This window comes from Equus quagga, chromosome 9 (genome assembly GCF_021613505.1).
Source record: "Equus quagga isolate Etosha38 chromosome 9, UCLA_HA_Equagga_1.0, whole genome shotgun sequence".
NCBI lineage: Eukaryota > Metazoa > Chordata > Mammalia > Perissodactyla > Equidae > Equus > Equus quagga.
In genome coordinates this window covers 51,106,125-51,123,885 of record NC_060275.1, presented here as the reverse complement: position 1 = coordinate 51,123,885, position 17,761 = coordinate 51,106,125, and the positions used below count along the sequence as shown (strand labels likewise).

Here is a 17,761-nt window from a genome sequence, read left to right as displayed (position 1 = left end):
ATTCTTCGTATGATTCTTGCACCTTTAAAAGAAAAAAATCCTATTGGAAAGCTGAAGATAATTGTGGAGAGAAGGAAATTTCATAGGAAGTTTAAATCAAGGTAATAGGAATTGCTCAGTCTAGTAAGAACTGGACAAATTCATTCATAGCAGTTATTAAGGAAAACTACATTTTAGCATATATTTCTAAACTTTAGAATTTGATATCAAAGAAGGCAAAAATGTTGCCCTTTGGTATTTCAAAAACATCCCTGAACTGGTTCAGTCAATAACTTTAGTCATTAATAAATATATTACGCTTGACATTCTTATAACCTATATATAGTTCCAGTTCAAGAGAACTATCTAGTTAGGGGAATTAAAATTTTAAAACTACAGTTTTTTGGTAGTTTCAGATAACCTATATCACAAAGTAATGGTTTTAGCACATGTAACTAGAATGTACAAAGGACAATAACTTTTAGAAAGCATATCTAATAGATAATTTATTTACACTTACCTGTTACTTCTTTTAACTGACTTGTTCTGCCACGGTGGATCTATCACAATTACATCATATGTTTGCCTACCTGAAATCAAAGATACAATTTTAGAAAATATCTTCCATATGCAATCACTTTAAAAACTAAATATGTTCTTCAAAACTGAAGTGCATTCACTACAGACACAAATATAATGAATGTACCAAAGGGTCTGTGACATTTATTCAAATAGAATAATTTACCTAAAAAAATTAAGAGATTTCCCTTATAATTCTGTACCTCTGGGATTTTAATATCATTTCACCTATTGTTATTTTTGCAAAGACTACCTGAAAATAACTACAGCTCACCAACCTGGACACCAATAATTTGTAAATGCCCTTTAAGTCTTGGAAACCATATTAATATGGTCCTTTCAAACCTAGGTGAGTTTTTTTTTTTTTGCTTTAATTTTTTATTTTGAAATAACTTCCATCTTATAACTGATACATTGACCATAATAAAATTTTCTCAGTCGTCTACTAGTGTCCTTTTCTCTGGTCCAGGATCTAAACCAGAATTACACATTGCATTTAGCTGCCATGTCTCCTAAACCTCTTCCAGTTGGGAAAGTTCCTCAGTCTTTCTTTGTCTTTTATGACCTTGACACTTTTGAAGGCTACTGGCTAGTTTTTCTATAGAATGTCTTTCAATTTGGATTTGGTACTTCCTCATGATTAAATTTAGGTTAGTTATTTTTGACAAGAGTACTACGTAAGCAATGCTATGCCCTCATCAAAGGAACATGTACAGGATGCCAAAATGTCTCATTATTGGTGATATTACCTTTAATTACTAGGTTAAAGTGTTGTCTGCCAAGCTTCTCCAGTTTTCCCTTTTTAATAAATAAGTATCTTATGGGGAAATACTTTAAGACTGCAGATATCCTGTTTCTCAACTTTCTACCCACTATTTTGATATTCAATGACTATGGTGTTTGCCAAATGGAAATTTCCTACTTCCATCATTTCACTCACATTTATTAATTGGAATTCTACTGTAAGGAAGAGCCATCCCTTCTCCCACTTTTATAAACCTAGGTATATTTTTGTCAACATACAATCTCATAAGTAACCAAAAGAATGCAAATTAAAAGAAGTAACACTTTTTAAACTATTAGAGTAACAAAGATCAAAAAGAATGGAAAAAATGTTCAAACAGAGTATATTTTCTCATTAATTTGTTATTCTGTCATTTATCTTGAAGAATTTACAACATGGTGACATGAATAACCACTCACGTGTAAGATAGTTTGATAGCAATTAAAAGAACTTTTCATTAACAAGCTATGTTATTTAATAACTTAAAATTTTGCTATAAAATATCCAAATAACAATAAATAGTAGATTAAATTCAACTTGATCAATACACCTCTTACATAACTCACCTCTTAAAATATTATAATAGTTATAATTTATTAAAAACACAAATCACTGAGATAAGCAACTGATACAGATTATTTCACTTAATCCTAAAAATGATCTTCAGATGCAAATATTATCATATCCATAGATTAGGAAACTGAGGCTCAGTTTTACAGAGTGAATAGCCAAAAGACTCAGTTCTAAGCTTCAGAATCTAAATTCAAATTCAGGTCTGGGTGAATGTGGACTTCAATATTTAAAATGTTTAACTTTCTACAGGAAACTATGTCAAGAAATTTTAGACAATAAACTTGAACATTAGCTTAAAATGTAACCTAAAAGACTAGGAATGGTTTGGGGATAAATACTCATATCTAAAGTGTTTCTACTTTACCATAAAGAAAAGTTAAATAAAGTTACTTGGTCAAATCCAATTGTATCCTGAATTTCTGGGTACAAGCAGTAACTGTATTTGCTTTCCTGGGGACTAGTTTTTGACCCTTTGTTCATAATAAGAATTTAAAAATTTTTTTAAATCAAAAGTCAGTACTTAAAATTGAATTTAAAAGAAAAATTACACAGAGAAAATTAAGTATTTACCGTATCTTCATAAAATGCTGACCCTCATTCAATGTTCAGACTAGCTCTTGACTTTTGAGGCCACAGAAAAATTACTTTTTCTAATAATAAACATAATAATTACTTACAGTTCAGAAGTGGGTGCATACAAGAAATGTCAGACAAAAGAAAACTGCTTTGTGGTGGCAGCAGGTATTTCTGTCCCATTAAAGTAATCATTTTTGTAAAGCTTGAGTTGTTTTCAACAACCCGTGAAAATAAATCCTGCTCTGTAACCATATCATCTTCCATCAATTGTAACGTCTGAAGTTCTACTTCATTCAGAGAAGGCAAATGCTTTGCCATTTCACATAATTCTGCCAAATTGCACGTATCAAGTGGTAAAGTCATGGGCTCACTACACTTGTCCTGTTTTTCAAGAAGAGGATGAAGAAAGCCACTTTTAAGACCTTCTCGGATTAACTGTGAAGAACCATCCAAAATCAGCCCCCTGATCTGTAAGAAAAAAATTTTAAATACATTAAATGGTCACTGACATTAAAATAATTTTCTAAATAATGAAATTCCTACTGTGCTTGAATATTTGAATTTATGGATTGAAATCAACATTCTTAATGCTCACACTAAAATAATTTTACACTACAATGAAAAGAAAAGAATGTGTGAGTATGCCTTTGAACTGCTGTTTCCTAATTGTAGAATGAAAAAACCTCGCAAATTCACTTACAATTAAATAACCAAACAATTTATATAAGAAAAGGTATCCTTAAAAATCTATAAAATGAATTTGATAATACAAAAGTTTCTAGAAGAAAAGAGAATTTCTAATCTATAGAGAATTAAGTTTAAATCACAACATTTAATCTTACATTTTTCTAGTGATTTAATTTTCAAATAAACTTACGTTTGATTTAATGAAACATAGCTTGAATTGTAAAAAAAGAAAAGAGCAACTAAACTAAAAGAGCAATATAAACCAAGTTTTGCAAAAATACAACTACAATAATTATAAAATTAAAAGCCAAGTTCCGCTTTTGGACAAGATGGAGTACCAGGGATCAGATTTAACGTTTCATCTAAAATTACGTTTTTAAAATGTACAAATTTTTTAAACGTACAAAATGTATTTTTTAAAAAGGCTTTCAGACCTTAGATGGATGTCAAGCAGTGCAGAACAGTGGTCCCTACAAAAGGAGAAACAAATGATTGCTCCAGCTTACTGCCCTCACAAAATTTCCAGGCAGCAGCACAAGGAAGGGACCCATTCAGAGTCCAACAGTCTCTCTGAGTTGAGGAGATGGAGCTGGAAAGTCTGGAAAGGCCAAGGTAGCTAGAGTTTGCAGGGCAGGATACCAGAGAGGAGACAGCTGCTCAGAGACAGAGGTCTTAAGAGCTGCAGAAGGTCCACTCAAGTCTTTCATCATGTAGTGAAACTACCCAAGATCAGGGAAATAAATAGATGAAATGATCAGAGAGCACAATTTGCAATGCTCACACAGGGCCGGGAACAGTTACTGCTCCCTCCAGCCATAATGGAAAATCTCATACTTTACAGGGCATCAGTGGAATACTCGGAAGGGTACTGCCTCAGTAGTGGAGGAAGAAAATAGCTCTAAAATCTGCTCTGGTCCAAACTAAAAAATCTTAAAGAAAGTCTCAAAATCTTAAAGGAAATCTCAAAAGGATCAACCAGTTTCAAAGTAACTGTCCAAGAACAAAGCCCAAGAATATTTATAGGAACATGAATATATCTAGTACCTAACAAGCTAAAATTAAAATGTCTTACAAAAAATAAAAAATTACCAGGACTATAGAGAAGCAGGAAAACGCAACATATTATAAGAAGAAAAATCACTCAATAGAAACACACGGGAATGACACAGATGATACAATTGGTACAAAAGACTGGATAGGTTTATTTGTAGCCCATTTTAAAAGATTAGGGGAAAAAAGTAGAAAAGGATATTAAGGCACTTATTATAACCATATTCATAGTTTCAAAAGTGCAAAGAAAAAAACGAGCATGTTAAGAAGAGACATGGAAACTATAGAAAAAAGACCAAATCAAACTTCTAGAGATGGAAACTACAACGCTGAAGTGAAAAATACATTAGACTGGATTAACAGGAGACAATGAAGAAGAAAAGATTAGTGTACCTGAGAACAATGCAATAAAAGTATCCAAGATGAATGGGAAAGAAAAAATATTTGAGGAGGTAATGGCTGAAATTTTCCACATTTGCTCAAGACTACAAATTTATAGATCCAAGCTCAATAAACAGAGGAGGAGGAGGAGAAAACTACACTAAGAAGCATCATAATCAAATTGCTGAAAATAAACGATAAAGAGAAAATGTTCAAAGCATCAGAGACTTCCACTTCCAACCAAGATGGAACAAGAACAACGACAGCTTTCAAGACACTGGACATTTGGCAACAAAGGACAGTGAAAGAAATCTCAGGTAAGCCCTATGATTGCCCCAGCCCATTGTCTGGAGAGTTTCCAGGCCACAGGAAGGAAGAATCTGGGCAGAGCCTGGAAGAAGTCCAGGGTTGAGGAGACAAAGCTGAGAATATGGGGAGGAGACGAAGAAAGAGTGTACAGGACAGAGTACCAGAGAGGAAACCGCTATACAGAGAGAGAATCCTGTAGATCTGCAGATAGTCACACTGAAGAAATTCCCCTAAGTACCGATCTGCTTGAGTGTGTGAGGGAATTAACCAAGGCCAGGAAAAGGACCACACAGAAGGACTAGAAGCAGCAGTGCCTGGAGCTCCCACAAGGCCAAGAATAGTGCCTGTTTCTAACACTCAGACTGGAAAACCTCATGATTCACAGGGCAATTGGGAGACAATTCACCATGGGTCTCTCTGTGCGAACAGAAGCACTGACAGCTTTTGATCCAGAATAAATTTTCAAGGATATTTGTACAGCTTGGAAGATGGAGAGAGCATCTCCCTCCAAGGCAGAGGGCAGATTTGTTTGCTGTCCAGGTTAATAAAGGCTCTCTCTGGGGCAAAAAGTTGGACAGGTTTGTTTGCAACCCATTTAAAAGATTGGGGGTTCCCTAAGCTTGGGCTTTGTTAGCTATGAATCAAATCTACTGCATGTACAGCATCCAACGAAGCTGCTTGGCATCATCCCCATGGGACCTGAGATACAAGGGAAGTCTCTAAACACAGAGCACATGCTTCCTATTCTGGGAGCAATAAAATCCTTATTTAATAAAATCTTAGATCTAAATCTATTTTAATAAAATCTTAGGTCTAAACTCACTAATTTGTTAGCCTCCAGATAGGATAACATTTCAGACCTATAACAGTTCATGACAGGAGTATTGGGTAGATCAGACAGATCTTGCATCAGTAAAATGGAATAATTAGCCCTTGACTAAACACTACTCTAAACTCACCTAAAAAATCTACTCAGCAATTGACAGACCATTTAAACCAAAAAAATCTCTGAAGACAGAGAAGTTCTGAACAATATTACAAACCAACTTGATCTTTCTAACAGTCATAGAACACTGCATCCAACAATTATAAAATATATATTTGAAAAGAATACACAAAAATAGCACATGGTACAGTCACAAAGATAACTCATATGCTGGACCATAAAACAAGGCTCAATAAATGTAAAAGGACTGAAATCATCAGAGTACATGCTTATACCCCAATGGATTTAAGTTAGAAATTAATAACAAGAATATATCCATAGGGCCAGCTCAGTGGCACAGTGGTTAAGTTTGGCACACTCTAATTCGGCAGCCCGGGGTTTGTGGGTTCAGATCTCAGGCATAGGCCGACACCACTCACCAAGACATACTGTGGCAGCAACCCACATACAAAATAGAGAGAGACTGGCACAGATGTTAGCTCAGGGACAATATATGGATATCTTCTTTTTTTACATTTTTATTTATATGTATTTGTTTATTTTTTGGTGAGGAAGATTGACTCTGAGCTAACACCTTTTGCCAATCCTCCTCTATTTGAGGATGATTGAGATTAGAGATATAATAATTGGAAAGGTATAAGTGAAACTCTTACTATTTCCAGAAAAACCCAAGAGATTCAAAAAAACTACTGAAACTTAACAAGAAATTTGCAAGGCCTTTATAAAGAAAATTTTACAGAATGACTACAGAAGCTTAAACAAATGGAAAGCCATGTTCATGCTTTAGGGCAGGGTCATCAACATCTTCAAGATGTCAATAATCCACTAATTTAATTTATAAATTTAGCCTGATGCCATAAAAATTCCAACCGATATTTTTTCTAACCAGACATTAAAATTAATCTTAAAATTCATATGGGAAAATAAACAACAACAAAAAACAGGAACACTCTGTAAAAGAGGAGCAATGAGGAGAGAACGGGAGGGAGAGGGATGAACACTACCAAATATCAAAACATATTCATATTATAAAATCTCAAGAGACTGGCACATGGACAAATATATTTAAATTAAGTAAGACTTAAAGTCCAGAAATAAACTCAAATACATATGCAAATTAAGTATATCTAGCATCTCAAATAAGCAGGGAAAAACTCAATAAATGATAGTGGGATAAATGGGTAGTCATCCAGGAAGAAAAAAAAAAGTTGGATCCATACTTCACACTTTATACCAGAACAAAATCTAAATGGATCAAGTATATAAATGTGAAAAACATAAATGTTCTAGAAGAAAACATGGGAAAATTCTTTCAAAGCCTTGGTGAAGGAATACTTTTCTAATTACAACTCAAAAATCCAAAAGTCATAAAAGAAAAAGATGAATGCTGTGTGTGTGGCAAAAAACAAACAAAAAACATCATAATTAAAATTAAAATGACACACTAGTAAAAATATATTTGGAATTCATGTCAGAGACAAAGAGCTAACTTCCCTAACATACAAAGAGCTCCCATAAATTAATAAGAAAAAGAAAAGCCCAATTTTTTTAAGTATGCAAAAGAAACAAATAGTTCACTTAAAAAAATACAAATGGTTACTAAACATATGTAAAAATGCTCAACTACACTCATAATAAGGGAAATGCAAATTAAAACCATACTGAAATACTATTTTTTATCTATCAGATTGGCAAAGATCAAAAACAACGATAACACACTATGATGGTAAGGATGTGGGAAAACAGGCAAAATTACACATTTCCAGTGCGCTAATAAAATGATACAACCTCTATCATAGCCATCTGGCAATATCTGCCAAAATTTTCAAACCCTCTAACCCAGCAACTCAACTTCTTGACATTTATCCTGCAGATACACACATACATGTGGAAAATGGCATGTGCATAATATATCCAAATGTTAGCAATTAAAAACTAAGTAAATGAAAGTACGAAAGACAATGAGATATAAAACAATGTGTAAAGTACGCTTAAGTGAAGGGGAAAAAGCAAGGTGCAAAAGTGTGTGTAGTACGCTACCATCTAAACAACAAGGGGAAGGGGAGTATGTGTACATATTGTGTTTCATATATGAACAGCTGCACTGAGAGGAGGAAGCAGGTGACTGGACGACAGGATTAGAGGAAGACTTTTCACTGTATACTTTTCGTACATTTTGAACCTTACTATATGAATGTACTATCTATCCAAAAATAAATAAGATTAATATTAAACAAATTAAACACAAACCTGATCATGTCACCTGCTTTCAATAGCTTCCCAATACCCTCGGAATTACGTCTAAAAGTCTTAAAATGAAACCCTACATGATCTGCTACTTCTTATCTCCCCAGTTTCATTTCTAACCACTCTTTGCTTCACATTCCAATCTGGTCAACGTGAACCTTTTTCACTTCCTTGAACAAGTCTTATTCCATCTTGTTTCCGAAGTTTAGCAAATGCTATTACTCTCTAAGCCTGGAATACTCTTCATATGATTAATACCTACTGTAAAGACTCAGCTTAAACAAAATCCCTGCCTCCATAAAGCTTTCCTTGACACCCTGTCCTCAAGTCTGGGTTGGACAGCCATTCTACGTGCCCTCATAGTATCCTAGAATTCTCCTATGACAGAGCTTTTTATACTATATAGTAGTTTAGTTTAATTGTGTCCCTCAAGAACATAAGAAGTTCTGGGATAGAAGGACTCTGTCCTAAACTCTACTGAAGTCCTAGGGCTGACACGGCGTCTCATATACAGTTGTTATTCAGTGAATATCTATAAGTAAACTGAATTAATTTAATTAATGAGTGAGAGAATGGATAAATGGATAAATGAACTAGAAAATAAGGAAGGGAGGGGCACAGATAGATAGATTCAGAAAATAATAAGGCAAATTCTACTCCAGGCTTTTCCTTAATATGTTTTTAAAGTCACCTCTATATCTTGGCTATTAACAGTCCTCATGCCAACTTTTTTAACAGTTCATTCCTGTACATTACATTACAGCAAATAGATTCAAATTTCTACAAAATTGTTAATTGATAATAAAATGGCCGTATATTTATTCAAATTCATTACTGAAGCTAAAAAAGCTCTTAAAGTAGATTTTGCATGTCTTCTGTTCTTTGACTTTTTAAGAGTTTGATTCCATTCTGCAGCATACGTTTCATAATTTATAGTTATCATTAACAGTCACAAATATTTAGCAATCTGCATATACATGAATTCAAGAAATTCTATTCTCTAATTTCATTTAACATCTAAAAGTAAAATTATTAATCTTTCTTATACAATATCAGACCCCGGATTTTTACATATTTCTGCAGTTTAATCTTGTAATTGGCATTCCCAGGAAATAGGCAAATTAACAAAATAGAGTAGACTTTTGGTAATGAAGGTAGCATTTTTGTATTCCGCTATCTTCAATACATTTAAAATCCAATGTATTAATGAAAATCACAATGAAATACCACTTCATACCCATCAGAAAGGCTATTATAAAAATTTAAAAGAATAGAAAATAACAAGTACTGGTGAAAGCGTGCAGAAACGGGAACCCTTGTGCTTTGCTGATGGGAATGCAGAATGGGAAAGCAACTGCTGTAGAAAGCAGTCTGGCAGTCCTTCAAAAAGTCAAACATACAGTTACTATGTGATCCAGCAAGTGCACAGCTGGGTATATACCCAAAAGAACTGAAAGCTGAGACTCAAATAGGTATTGTACACCAATATTCATAGTAACATTATTCAAAAAGGCCAAAAGGTGGAAAGAACTCAAATGTCCTTGAACAAATGAACGGATAAACAAAATGTGGTATATACATACAATGAAATATTGTTCAACCTTAAAAAAGAATGAAATTCTGATGCATGGATGAACCTTGAAGACATTACGCTCAATGAAATAAATCAGATACAAAAGGATAAATACTGTATGATTCCACTTACATGAGATACATAAAATAGGCAAATTCATAAAGACAGAAAGTAGAATAGTGGTTACCAGGGGCTGAGGGAAGAGGGAAATGGGGAGTTATCGTTTAATGGGTACAAATTCTATTTAGGTTGATGAGAAAGTTCTGGAGACAGACAGTGGTGATGATGGCACAATGTTGTGAACGTACTTAATGCCACTGAATTGTACATTTTAAAATGTTAAGTTTTATGTCATGTATATTTTACCACAAAAAAGAGAGAAAAAAATCCAATGTCCTACCATCACATTAATTCAACACATCTAAACTTATCATGCTTCCTAAGCCAAATTCCAATCCCAATTTTTCCATATCAATCAAAGGTATTCCTTAAAGAGTTAAGCTTAAAATTTGTGAAACCTCTGTTTCCCTTCATTTCTTTAACTCCTAGATCTCATTTATCTTTACCTTCTAGAAATATATCCTTCACATTATTCATGCTTTCTTCTGCCACTATCTTAATATGTTGTTTTGTCTATAGACAGTAGGCTTTAAAACTTACAAAATTTCTAAACTTAACCAGTATAGCATAAGTTTACTTATGTTAAATATGTAAAACTAACAGAAGTATACAAAGGTTTAATAAAAACTCATTTGAACTGTTCATTACTATAAAAGTAACAATAAATCACTCCACTATTAGATTCTAACCTTGATCAAAATAATTGCTTAATTTTTGAGAAGATCCTATTTATGTTGTCCGTTCATACTACTTCGCATTAATCTTCCAAAGTCATCAAAGAACATTTTACACCCTACCTTTGTATGGTACTCCATAGCATCCAATTCACCTTGATTGAAAACAACACATCTTTTACGTTTCTAAAGAATAAATTACAGGGAGAAAATTATGTTGCCATCTATCACAATATTGATATTTTGAAATACATTAGTATTTCTTTTTTCTTTATCACATTTTCCATATTGTGTATCTCAGTCATTAAGAGGTGATAACCAACTATTGAGGTCAAAATCAGTGCAAAGGGTATGCACTAAAGAGGTACACTTTCCCAAATAATAATAATTATTTTTTTATTATTATTACCACAAACTTAATGGGTGATAAAAGGTCACCTCAGCCTTATTTGCTATTAATAAGAACCAGTACCATATGATAAAATGTAGCACTGATATCCATGGAACATAAGGAAACTGACACTATACTAAACAGTTACCAGTGTCATGTATCAGTTGATATATATGGTACAACTATTCTCAACTTTCTTCAATTCTAAGGAGAGAAGATCTCCATATATGAGCACCAAAAAAATAATCCCAATGCACTTTGAATAGCTCTTTATGATTGTTCTGAGGTACAAATCAGATATATTAACACAGTTCTATATCTAACAACTCCAAAGAAAAGAACATGAAAGAGAGTGCAAAATAGAGCAGGGACTTTGTACCTTTTATTGCTGAAACCCGTGCTTACACAGTGGCAAACTCCCAGCAGCTAACAATAAATGTTTGTTGGCTGACTAAATGAATGAACTTAAGGTTGAAGCGAATTGTATGACTTGCTTAAGTATATCAGAAATAAGGTAAGCTTTGTCAAGATAACATTCCTTACATATGCTCATCTATATTTTTACATATTAAAATGAGAAACTAACCCAACATAAGAGTCTAAACATTTAAAAATATCCATACTCAGTAAACTGCAAAGTCCTTTACAAATGCTTGTTACTATTTGTCTGAATTAGTAATAATAATGATAAATTATCTATACACCATTTTACTGAGATCTCAGAAACACTATACATTTTCTTTTCTATGCCTGACACATAGCAGACGATATTTGTTGAAAAGAAAAAAAAAAGAGGAATTCACAAGAATAGTAAAAGTGCTACTTCAGGTACCTATAACAATGTAATAAATTATCTCAAATACTTCCCTTATTCTAATTCTCAACATGCTTTCTTATTTAATATCTTTATTCCCCACTCATTTATAAGACCCACGAGGGCAGAGATTGTGTTTATCTCGTTTCATCCCCGTATGTACAACAGCATACAAAGATCTCAAATATTTGTTGGGTGAGTAATGAATGTTATTCCTATCTCTAATGGGAATGTTATGCCTATTCCTGTTAACAAAGAAAACGTTTACATAATCTATCTGAAATGGACTTTGTATAATCACCTCTGAACTCTTCAAAGACATAAAAAATTTTTAAAGCATAATTAATTTGATCCTGTAGGGTATTCTTAAAATTTTACTAAAAGACTGCACCAGTGTACATAAAAACATATATACTTTAAGAACATATACATTTTCCATACTAGCTTTCTACTTTTATCACAAGAAACTTTTCAAAAATATTACCCTTATTCCAAACTTTTATTACATGACCTTATCCCAGGAGACAGGTCTCTAAAAATCTACCAAAAATCTATAAACTGCATTAGAATTTTGCAGAGAAAGCAGCATATTTTTGAACAAAAATAAGTGTAAAAACATGCAATTACTACAAATGCCTAAGCAGAAGGGTTTTTAGTTGTTGTTTAGTTTTGTTTGTTTGCTTAATTTACAAAGCATTTACTTTTGAGCCAAATTTGCTTACTTTTGAAATACCCAAATATGGTCTTCTAAGAATGGTAGAATGTTAGGAAAGAGTTAAAAATTACACTGGATATGCTAAAGCCTTCTGATGCTTTACTGATTAGTCTTTATACTAAGTAAATCACAAGATATTTGAGATATTGGAATAATAAATTCCTTTTGTGTTCTGTAGAAAAATAAAAATTTCTTAAAACTTCCTACCTTTCCAATAGTAGAAATGAAGTTTTCTTTTTTAACATCATTCATTAGATCTTCCTTTTCATTCCTTTGTTGGCATTCTTTGTGAATAGCTGGAGTTATATAAGGTTTGGTGACATCAAACAGTTCCGGTCGAAAAACGTATTTTTGTACGAACATTTCACAATTTCCTCCAGCATCATTGTCTGGCTTAGTGGTAGAGTCAGAAGCAATAAATGTAGCAGAGGTTCCAAAAGAGGACACAGAATCCATTTGAAGAGAATCAAAATGGACAAAAGTGGGCTCATTTTTACTGCAACAGGGTTTATGTTGCTGGTGAAGGTGATAGTTTATCTTGTTAATGAAAGAAAGATGATCCAGTAACCATCCTGGTGACAGCTGGTGAACCACAGACATTCTCTTCCTTAAAAAAAAAAAAATAAAAACCTCTGGGAATTAAGGACTAGAAGTAAAACCCAACTTTCCAGGCTATGTTCTTAAATATCCTATATTTCAATAAAAATATACTTCATATAGAGAGGCATATTTGATATACAAGTATATAAACTTGATACGAACACAGAAGAGAATTTAACATTCATGACTTAAGGAAAATTGCACTGTTTTAATATAAACTTTTAATTTCAAGGTTGATAATTCAAAATTTTCAGCCAACTTGGCAAAAGAGGGTGAAAACCTGATCTTATTTCTGGAATCCCAATTTGATCTTCCTATCTTCCTGGGCCCTCCACATAACCTCCTGCTTGGTCCTTGGATCTAGCCACTAGGTCCACATCCTCCTAGTCAGGAAGTCTACGAATCATTAAAAGGTGAGAGTGTCCTGTCAAAGCAAAGAATACTATATTACCTATGTGAATGCAACATTTTTAATGAAATAAACCTAGACAGGGTCACAGAATTTCAAGAGTTGTTAGCATGTTGGCCCTTGTTTTTTCAAACTATATTTGCCATTAGTGAGTCAGCCCATTTTCCAGTATCATTGCCCTACTCAACCACTGCTACTAAAGGAGTGCTAAAAGGGTAAAAAGGAAGATTGGTCTAGGCAGAGTAAAACACAATTTTAAGAGCACATCAGAAGCACTAAAGTAGCAAAATGGCAAAGACTCCAAATCTGTAACTGAGCAGTCCTCCTCCAGCAACTAGGTTTTTCAAAACTTTATCTTTTTTCAAAAGATAGTTTTCAGTTCTGGATAGTGCTTACTAAATCCAGTGTAGAGGAGAACTTAAGAGGAGGACAGAGGAAGATATACAGAAGCGGTTAATAGCACAGTTAATAACAGTAGCGTTTACATTCAAATTTCTAACTCCATGTATTAGCAGTACGACCATGGACAAGTTATTTGATGTCACGGAACCTCAATTTCACCATTTTTTCTGACATCTCACAGGGCAGTTTAGAGAATTAAATGAGATAAGCTACATGAAGTGTTGTGCACAGTGCCTGACACATAGCAACTGCTCAAATAAAAGCTCTAGGTGGTGGTAATCCCGGTACTGGTCCTCCCTTCAGAGTCACCACTTGGAACAAGGAGGTCCTGTAATTAGCAAGAGCTAGAAATTTAGAAGAGAAGGCTGAAACTCAGGAAAGGCGCCGTGCTCAAACTCACAATTCTAGTTAATGGCACAACTGCCACAAGAACCCAGGCACCCAGACTTTGGCTCTCGGCTCTTCTCCCACCCCGACCACTCTCCGGGTATATTGGGCAGTGCTTGTCTCTGAGTTCAAACTCAGGGAAGGGAGTCCTCTTCTAGCAAAGTAAACTACTGTGCTTAGTGCGCCTCTACTCTCTCCTGCTTCTCTGCACCACACCCATCCCACGCCTACCCACTTGGATTCCACCCAGCTTCTCGCGGGCCACCACTAGAGGACCTTGAAACCCTAGCGAGCAAATTCCGAGCCCGAATCCTGGCGGCTGCCACCACGGCGCGATCCCCGAAGCCGACGGCACTCTACAACTGCGCCCACACTCGGCAGTCACATTTCTACCTTGCCGCTCACTACCTCCTACCTTGTCAGAAAAGTGCACGCCGCCTTCCCAGATCTGCATCATGAAAACAAGCACCCACCTACAAAATGGTCATGAAAGACGATCCTTTCAGGGCAAAGGAAAAAAATTTCCCCTTTTCTAATAGCCAATGGGCGCGGCCATGTTGCTGTACGGAAAAAGCGTTCCCAGAGCGATTTGGAGCGCTCTGCCCGCTCCTCAGCGACGTAGAGCCCTGGGGTCTTCAGAGCTAGCATTAGCGGTCATACCAGACTTCTCAGGGGACGCTTACACTGACCAGGAGAAGCCAGCGGGCCGGCAAGGTGGCAGGGCGCGACCAATACGCAGAGTTCCGGCGACGAGGAGCGGCGCATAAGAGTTGCGCACGCGCGCACACGTGCGTAATGACGTCAGCGTCGGCGGAGATTTTAAAATTCGAACGGCGCGGGCGGGCGGAGGAAGGAGTTGGTGTTTTGGCGGCTGTTGTGCTGTCTTGCACGCAGTTGCACGGTTTACAGAAATTCGGTCCCTGGGTCGTGTCAGGAAACTGGAAGAAAGGTGACTAATGACTTTGGGTTAATTTTGTTCCAGCAGTACTGTTCTGGAGGGAGGACGCGATGGCTCCAGCGACTTAGAATTAGGGGCCCAGAGAGACGACGTTTTATTGTCCGCTGTTGGGAGAGGCCTCTGGGGGCCGAATCTGTGCGAGGCGCTAGTTTCCCAGAGGTCGATAAATTTCTACTGGCAGTGATTTCCCAAGGGAGAAGGAGAGAGCCTAGGGGGACACTGGTGAGAAGAGAGACTGGAGAGAGAAAAGGGGGAAGAATTGGTGGGAGCAGGGAGAGGAAGGGCACGGTGAGGAACTGTTCCGGTGTGTTGCCTTGGAGGTACTAGTGTAACATCCTAGTGGCCGCCTGAGGAGTACACCTGGAAGTCTTCATCTTAAAACACCTTTGAACTGGAGATTGGGAGTGGACATATAGGTGAGAGTGGAAAAGTTGGATAGATGCAGAAGCGAATATTGAAGGAGAAGAAATAGGTGGCCAAACCAAGGAGGAAAGAGTGTAATAAGTTTAGAATACAGAGGAGAGCCCGGGGAAGGAAAAGGATAACCACAAATGTCCACTTTCCTGGAAGCCAGGGCAGGACCTGAGAAAGCTGGATGTATAGTGTCTCATACTGCAGAAGTGAGATATGGTCAATAGATTTGTCAATCGTGAGTATCCTAGGAGGCAGGGATTTCAGTTGATGTGAAGGGAATGAGATGTGAAGGTGGTCTGAGAAAGTGGAAACAGTCTGTAGACCACTACATTAAATGAAGTTAAATAGATATTCCTTGCAAATGAAGATGTCGCCTTCATGAACAAGTAAAGATAACCTGGGAAAGATTATCTTGAAGAAACGATGAAACTTGGCTGCCTTTCTTTTTGAGGATAAAGATAATAGTTGGTGCTTAACGTACCATCTATGTCTGGAAAGATTTTTTAATACTGAATTCATGAATGCAGATCATAAGCATGAAGCGCAGTTCAGTTTCCACCGGTGGTGCTGGCCGCCTCTCTATGCAGGATTTAAGATCCCAGGACTTCAGTAAACAAGGCCTAGGCCTCCATACCCCTCAAACGTAAGTACCTTATGCGTTATCGTCTTGGGCAAAGAAATCTGTAAAGGTATTAATACAAAGATGTAGTAGGAGTAATGTCATGATAAATCTTTTCTGTTCCCAGTGCTACCTAATTTGAAGTCAGTGAAGGCTAAAAGTGGGCGTGTTACTAGGCATTATGTTTTATCTCATTTGTTCCTTAAATTCACAAAGCCACGTCCTTTACCAGGCAACCCCTAAAAGGACAGTTAATTCCCCTTCAGCATTTTTTCCTTCTTACTTTCCTCCTTTTTCATTTGTTTTATTTTTATTCCAGAGCTGCTTGTTTGAGCAGGCTCTGTGTTATAACTTTCAATTTACTGAGGTGTATCCAACTAGCAAAGTTCTCATTCAAGGGTATTAATTTGCTCTGATGATAAGCTGCAGTTTAGTAGCAGACTACAGAACACCACTTCTCCAAACTATTTCCTCAAGATTCACTGGAAAAAGGTGTCCAGAAGCACTCGCTGTCATAAACTAGTTTTTCCCTATAAGTGATTTTCTTCCGATTAAGAGAAGGCTGTTTGTAAACCACTGTTACATGTCAATCCTTCTGTAATATCACAGTACAAGTTACTTGCTAACTGTTCTTAAATTACTTAGGTTTACGTGAATGAACCTCTGCTACTTGTAGAAAATTGAAATATTTATGTATTTTTTCTTTGAAATCAGAGAAATGTTTTGTACTGTTGCACATTACATACACCAAAAGATTTATGCCTTGAATTGTATTAGAAGCTAGAAGGCTGCCGTTGTCAATGTTTTTGGTCTGTAACTTAGATAATGTACGTTCTTAAGTGTAGCTGCATTCTGATAAAGAGTACGCCTTAAAAGGAAAAATCTTAGGGGCTGGCCCCGTGGCCGAGTGGTTAAGTTCGCGCACTCCGCAGCAGGCGGCCCAGTGTTTCGTTAGTTCGAATCCTGGGCGTGGACATGGCACTGCTCATCAGACCACGCTGAGGCAGCGTCCCACATGCCACAACTAGAAGAACCCACAACGAAGAATACACAACTATGTACCGGGGGGCTTTGGGGAGAAAAAGGAAAAAATAAAAAATCTTAAAAGGAAAAATTTTAAAGGTAGCTATCATCCAAGGATTGAAAATATCTATTTTTAAATTTTTCTTTAAAGTTATCTATAAATGTGCGTATTAAGATAATTGAAGTGATAATGTGGATTGGTTTTTTTCTGATTTCTTCTTAGCACTTTAGCGTTATAACTTATACTATTTTGTTAGCCTATCCCATTTATAACACCTATGATTGCTGCTAAAAATTTGCATGATTTTGAATTATTTTTATAGATAATGAGGAAGAAGTGTTGATTCCAACATATTTCCAAAAGTCTCTTGAACTAATATTTCTTACATTTATTTTAAAGAGTTTGTTTTTCTCCTTTTCTTAAAGCAAAGAGAAACCAGCCTTTGGAAAGTTGAATATAAGCAGACCCACATCTGAAAGAAAAGTCTCTGTATTTGGTAAAAGGTAATGATATTCTCTATTAGTTTTAATGAAGGGATTCTTATAACCAG

The 17,761-nt window shown here is 35.7% G+C and overlaps 2 protein-coding genes across 9 annotated transcripts in view; one reads left to right on the top strand and one right to left on the bottom strand.

Annotated features, from left to right (window-relative positions):
• The window catches only part of METTL4 (methyltransferase 4, N6-adenosine), a 54,613-nt gene extending 39,682 nt beyond the window's left edge, over positions 1-14,931 (bottom strand). For 3 of the 8 annotated variants that reach the window (XR_006890212.1, XM_046672453.1, XM_046672460.1), the window contains exons 1-5: positions 14,670-14,931; positions 12,606-13,005; positions 10,602-10,664; positions 2,593-2,959; positions 500-569 (exon numbers count right to left, since the gene is read on the bottom strand). Coding sequence is in view for 7 of the 8 variants with exons in the window: in XM_046672453.1 (XP_046528409.1) it covers positions 500-569; positions 2,593-2,959; positions 10,602-10,664; positions 12,606-12,998 (893 nt within the window). In the remaining variant the exon portion in view is untranslated. Of the gene's footprint in view, positions 1-499; positions 570-2,588; positions 2,960-10,601; positions 10,665-12,605; positions 13,006-13,278; positions 13,356-14,611 lie in introns of those variants that run through there. The other 5 variants (XM_046672454.1, XM_046672456.1, XM_046672459.1 and 2 more) reach the window with 5 other exon arrangements.
• A 113-nt stretch (positions 14,932-15,044) lies between these two features.
• NDC80 (NDC80 kinetochore complex component) overlaps positions 15,045-17,761 on the top strand; it is a 41,808-nt gene continuing 39,091 nt past the window's right edge. The window contains exons 1-3 of the mRNA XM_046670995.1: positions 15,045-15,145; positions 16,096-16,211; positions 17,637-17,714. Coding sequence (XP_046526951.1) covers positions 16,105-16,211; positions 17,637-17,714 — 185 coding nt within the window. The 5' untranslated portion in view covers positions 15,045-15,145; positions 16,096-16,104. The remainder of the gene's footprint in view (positions 15,146-16,095; positions 16,212-17,636; positions 17,715-17,761) is intronic.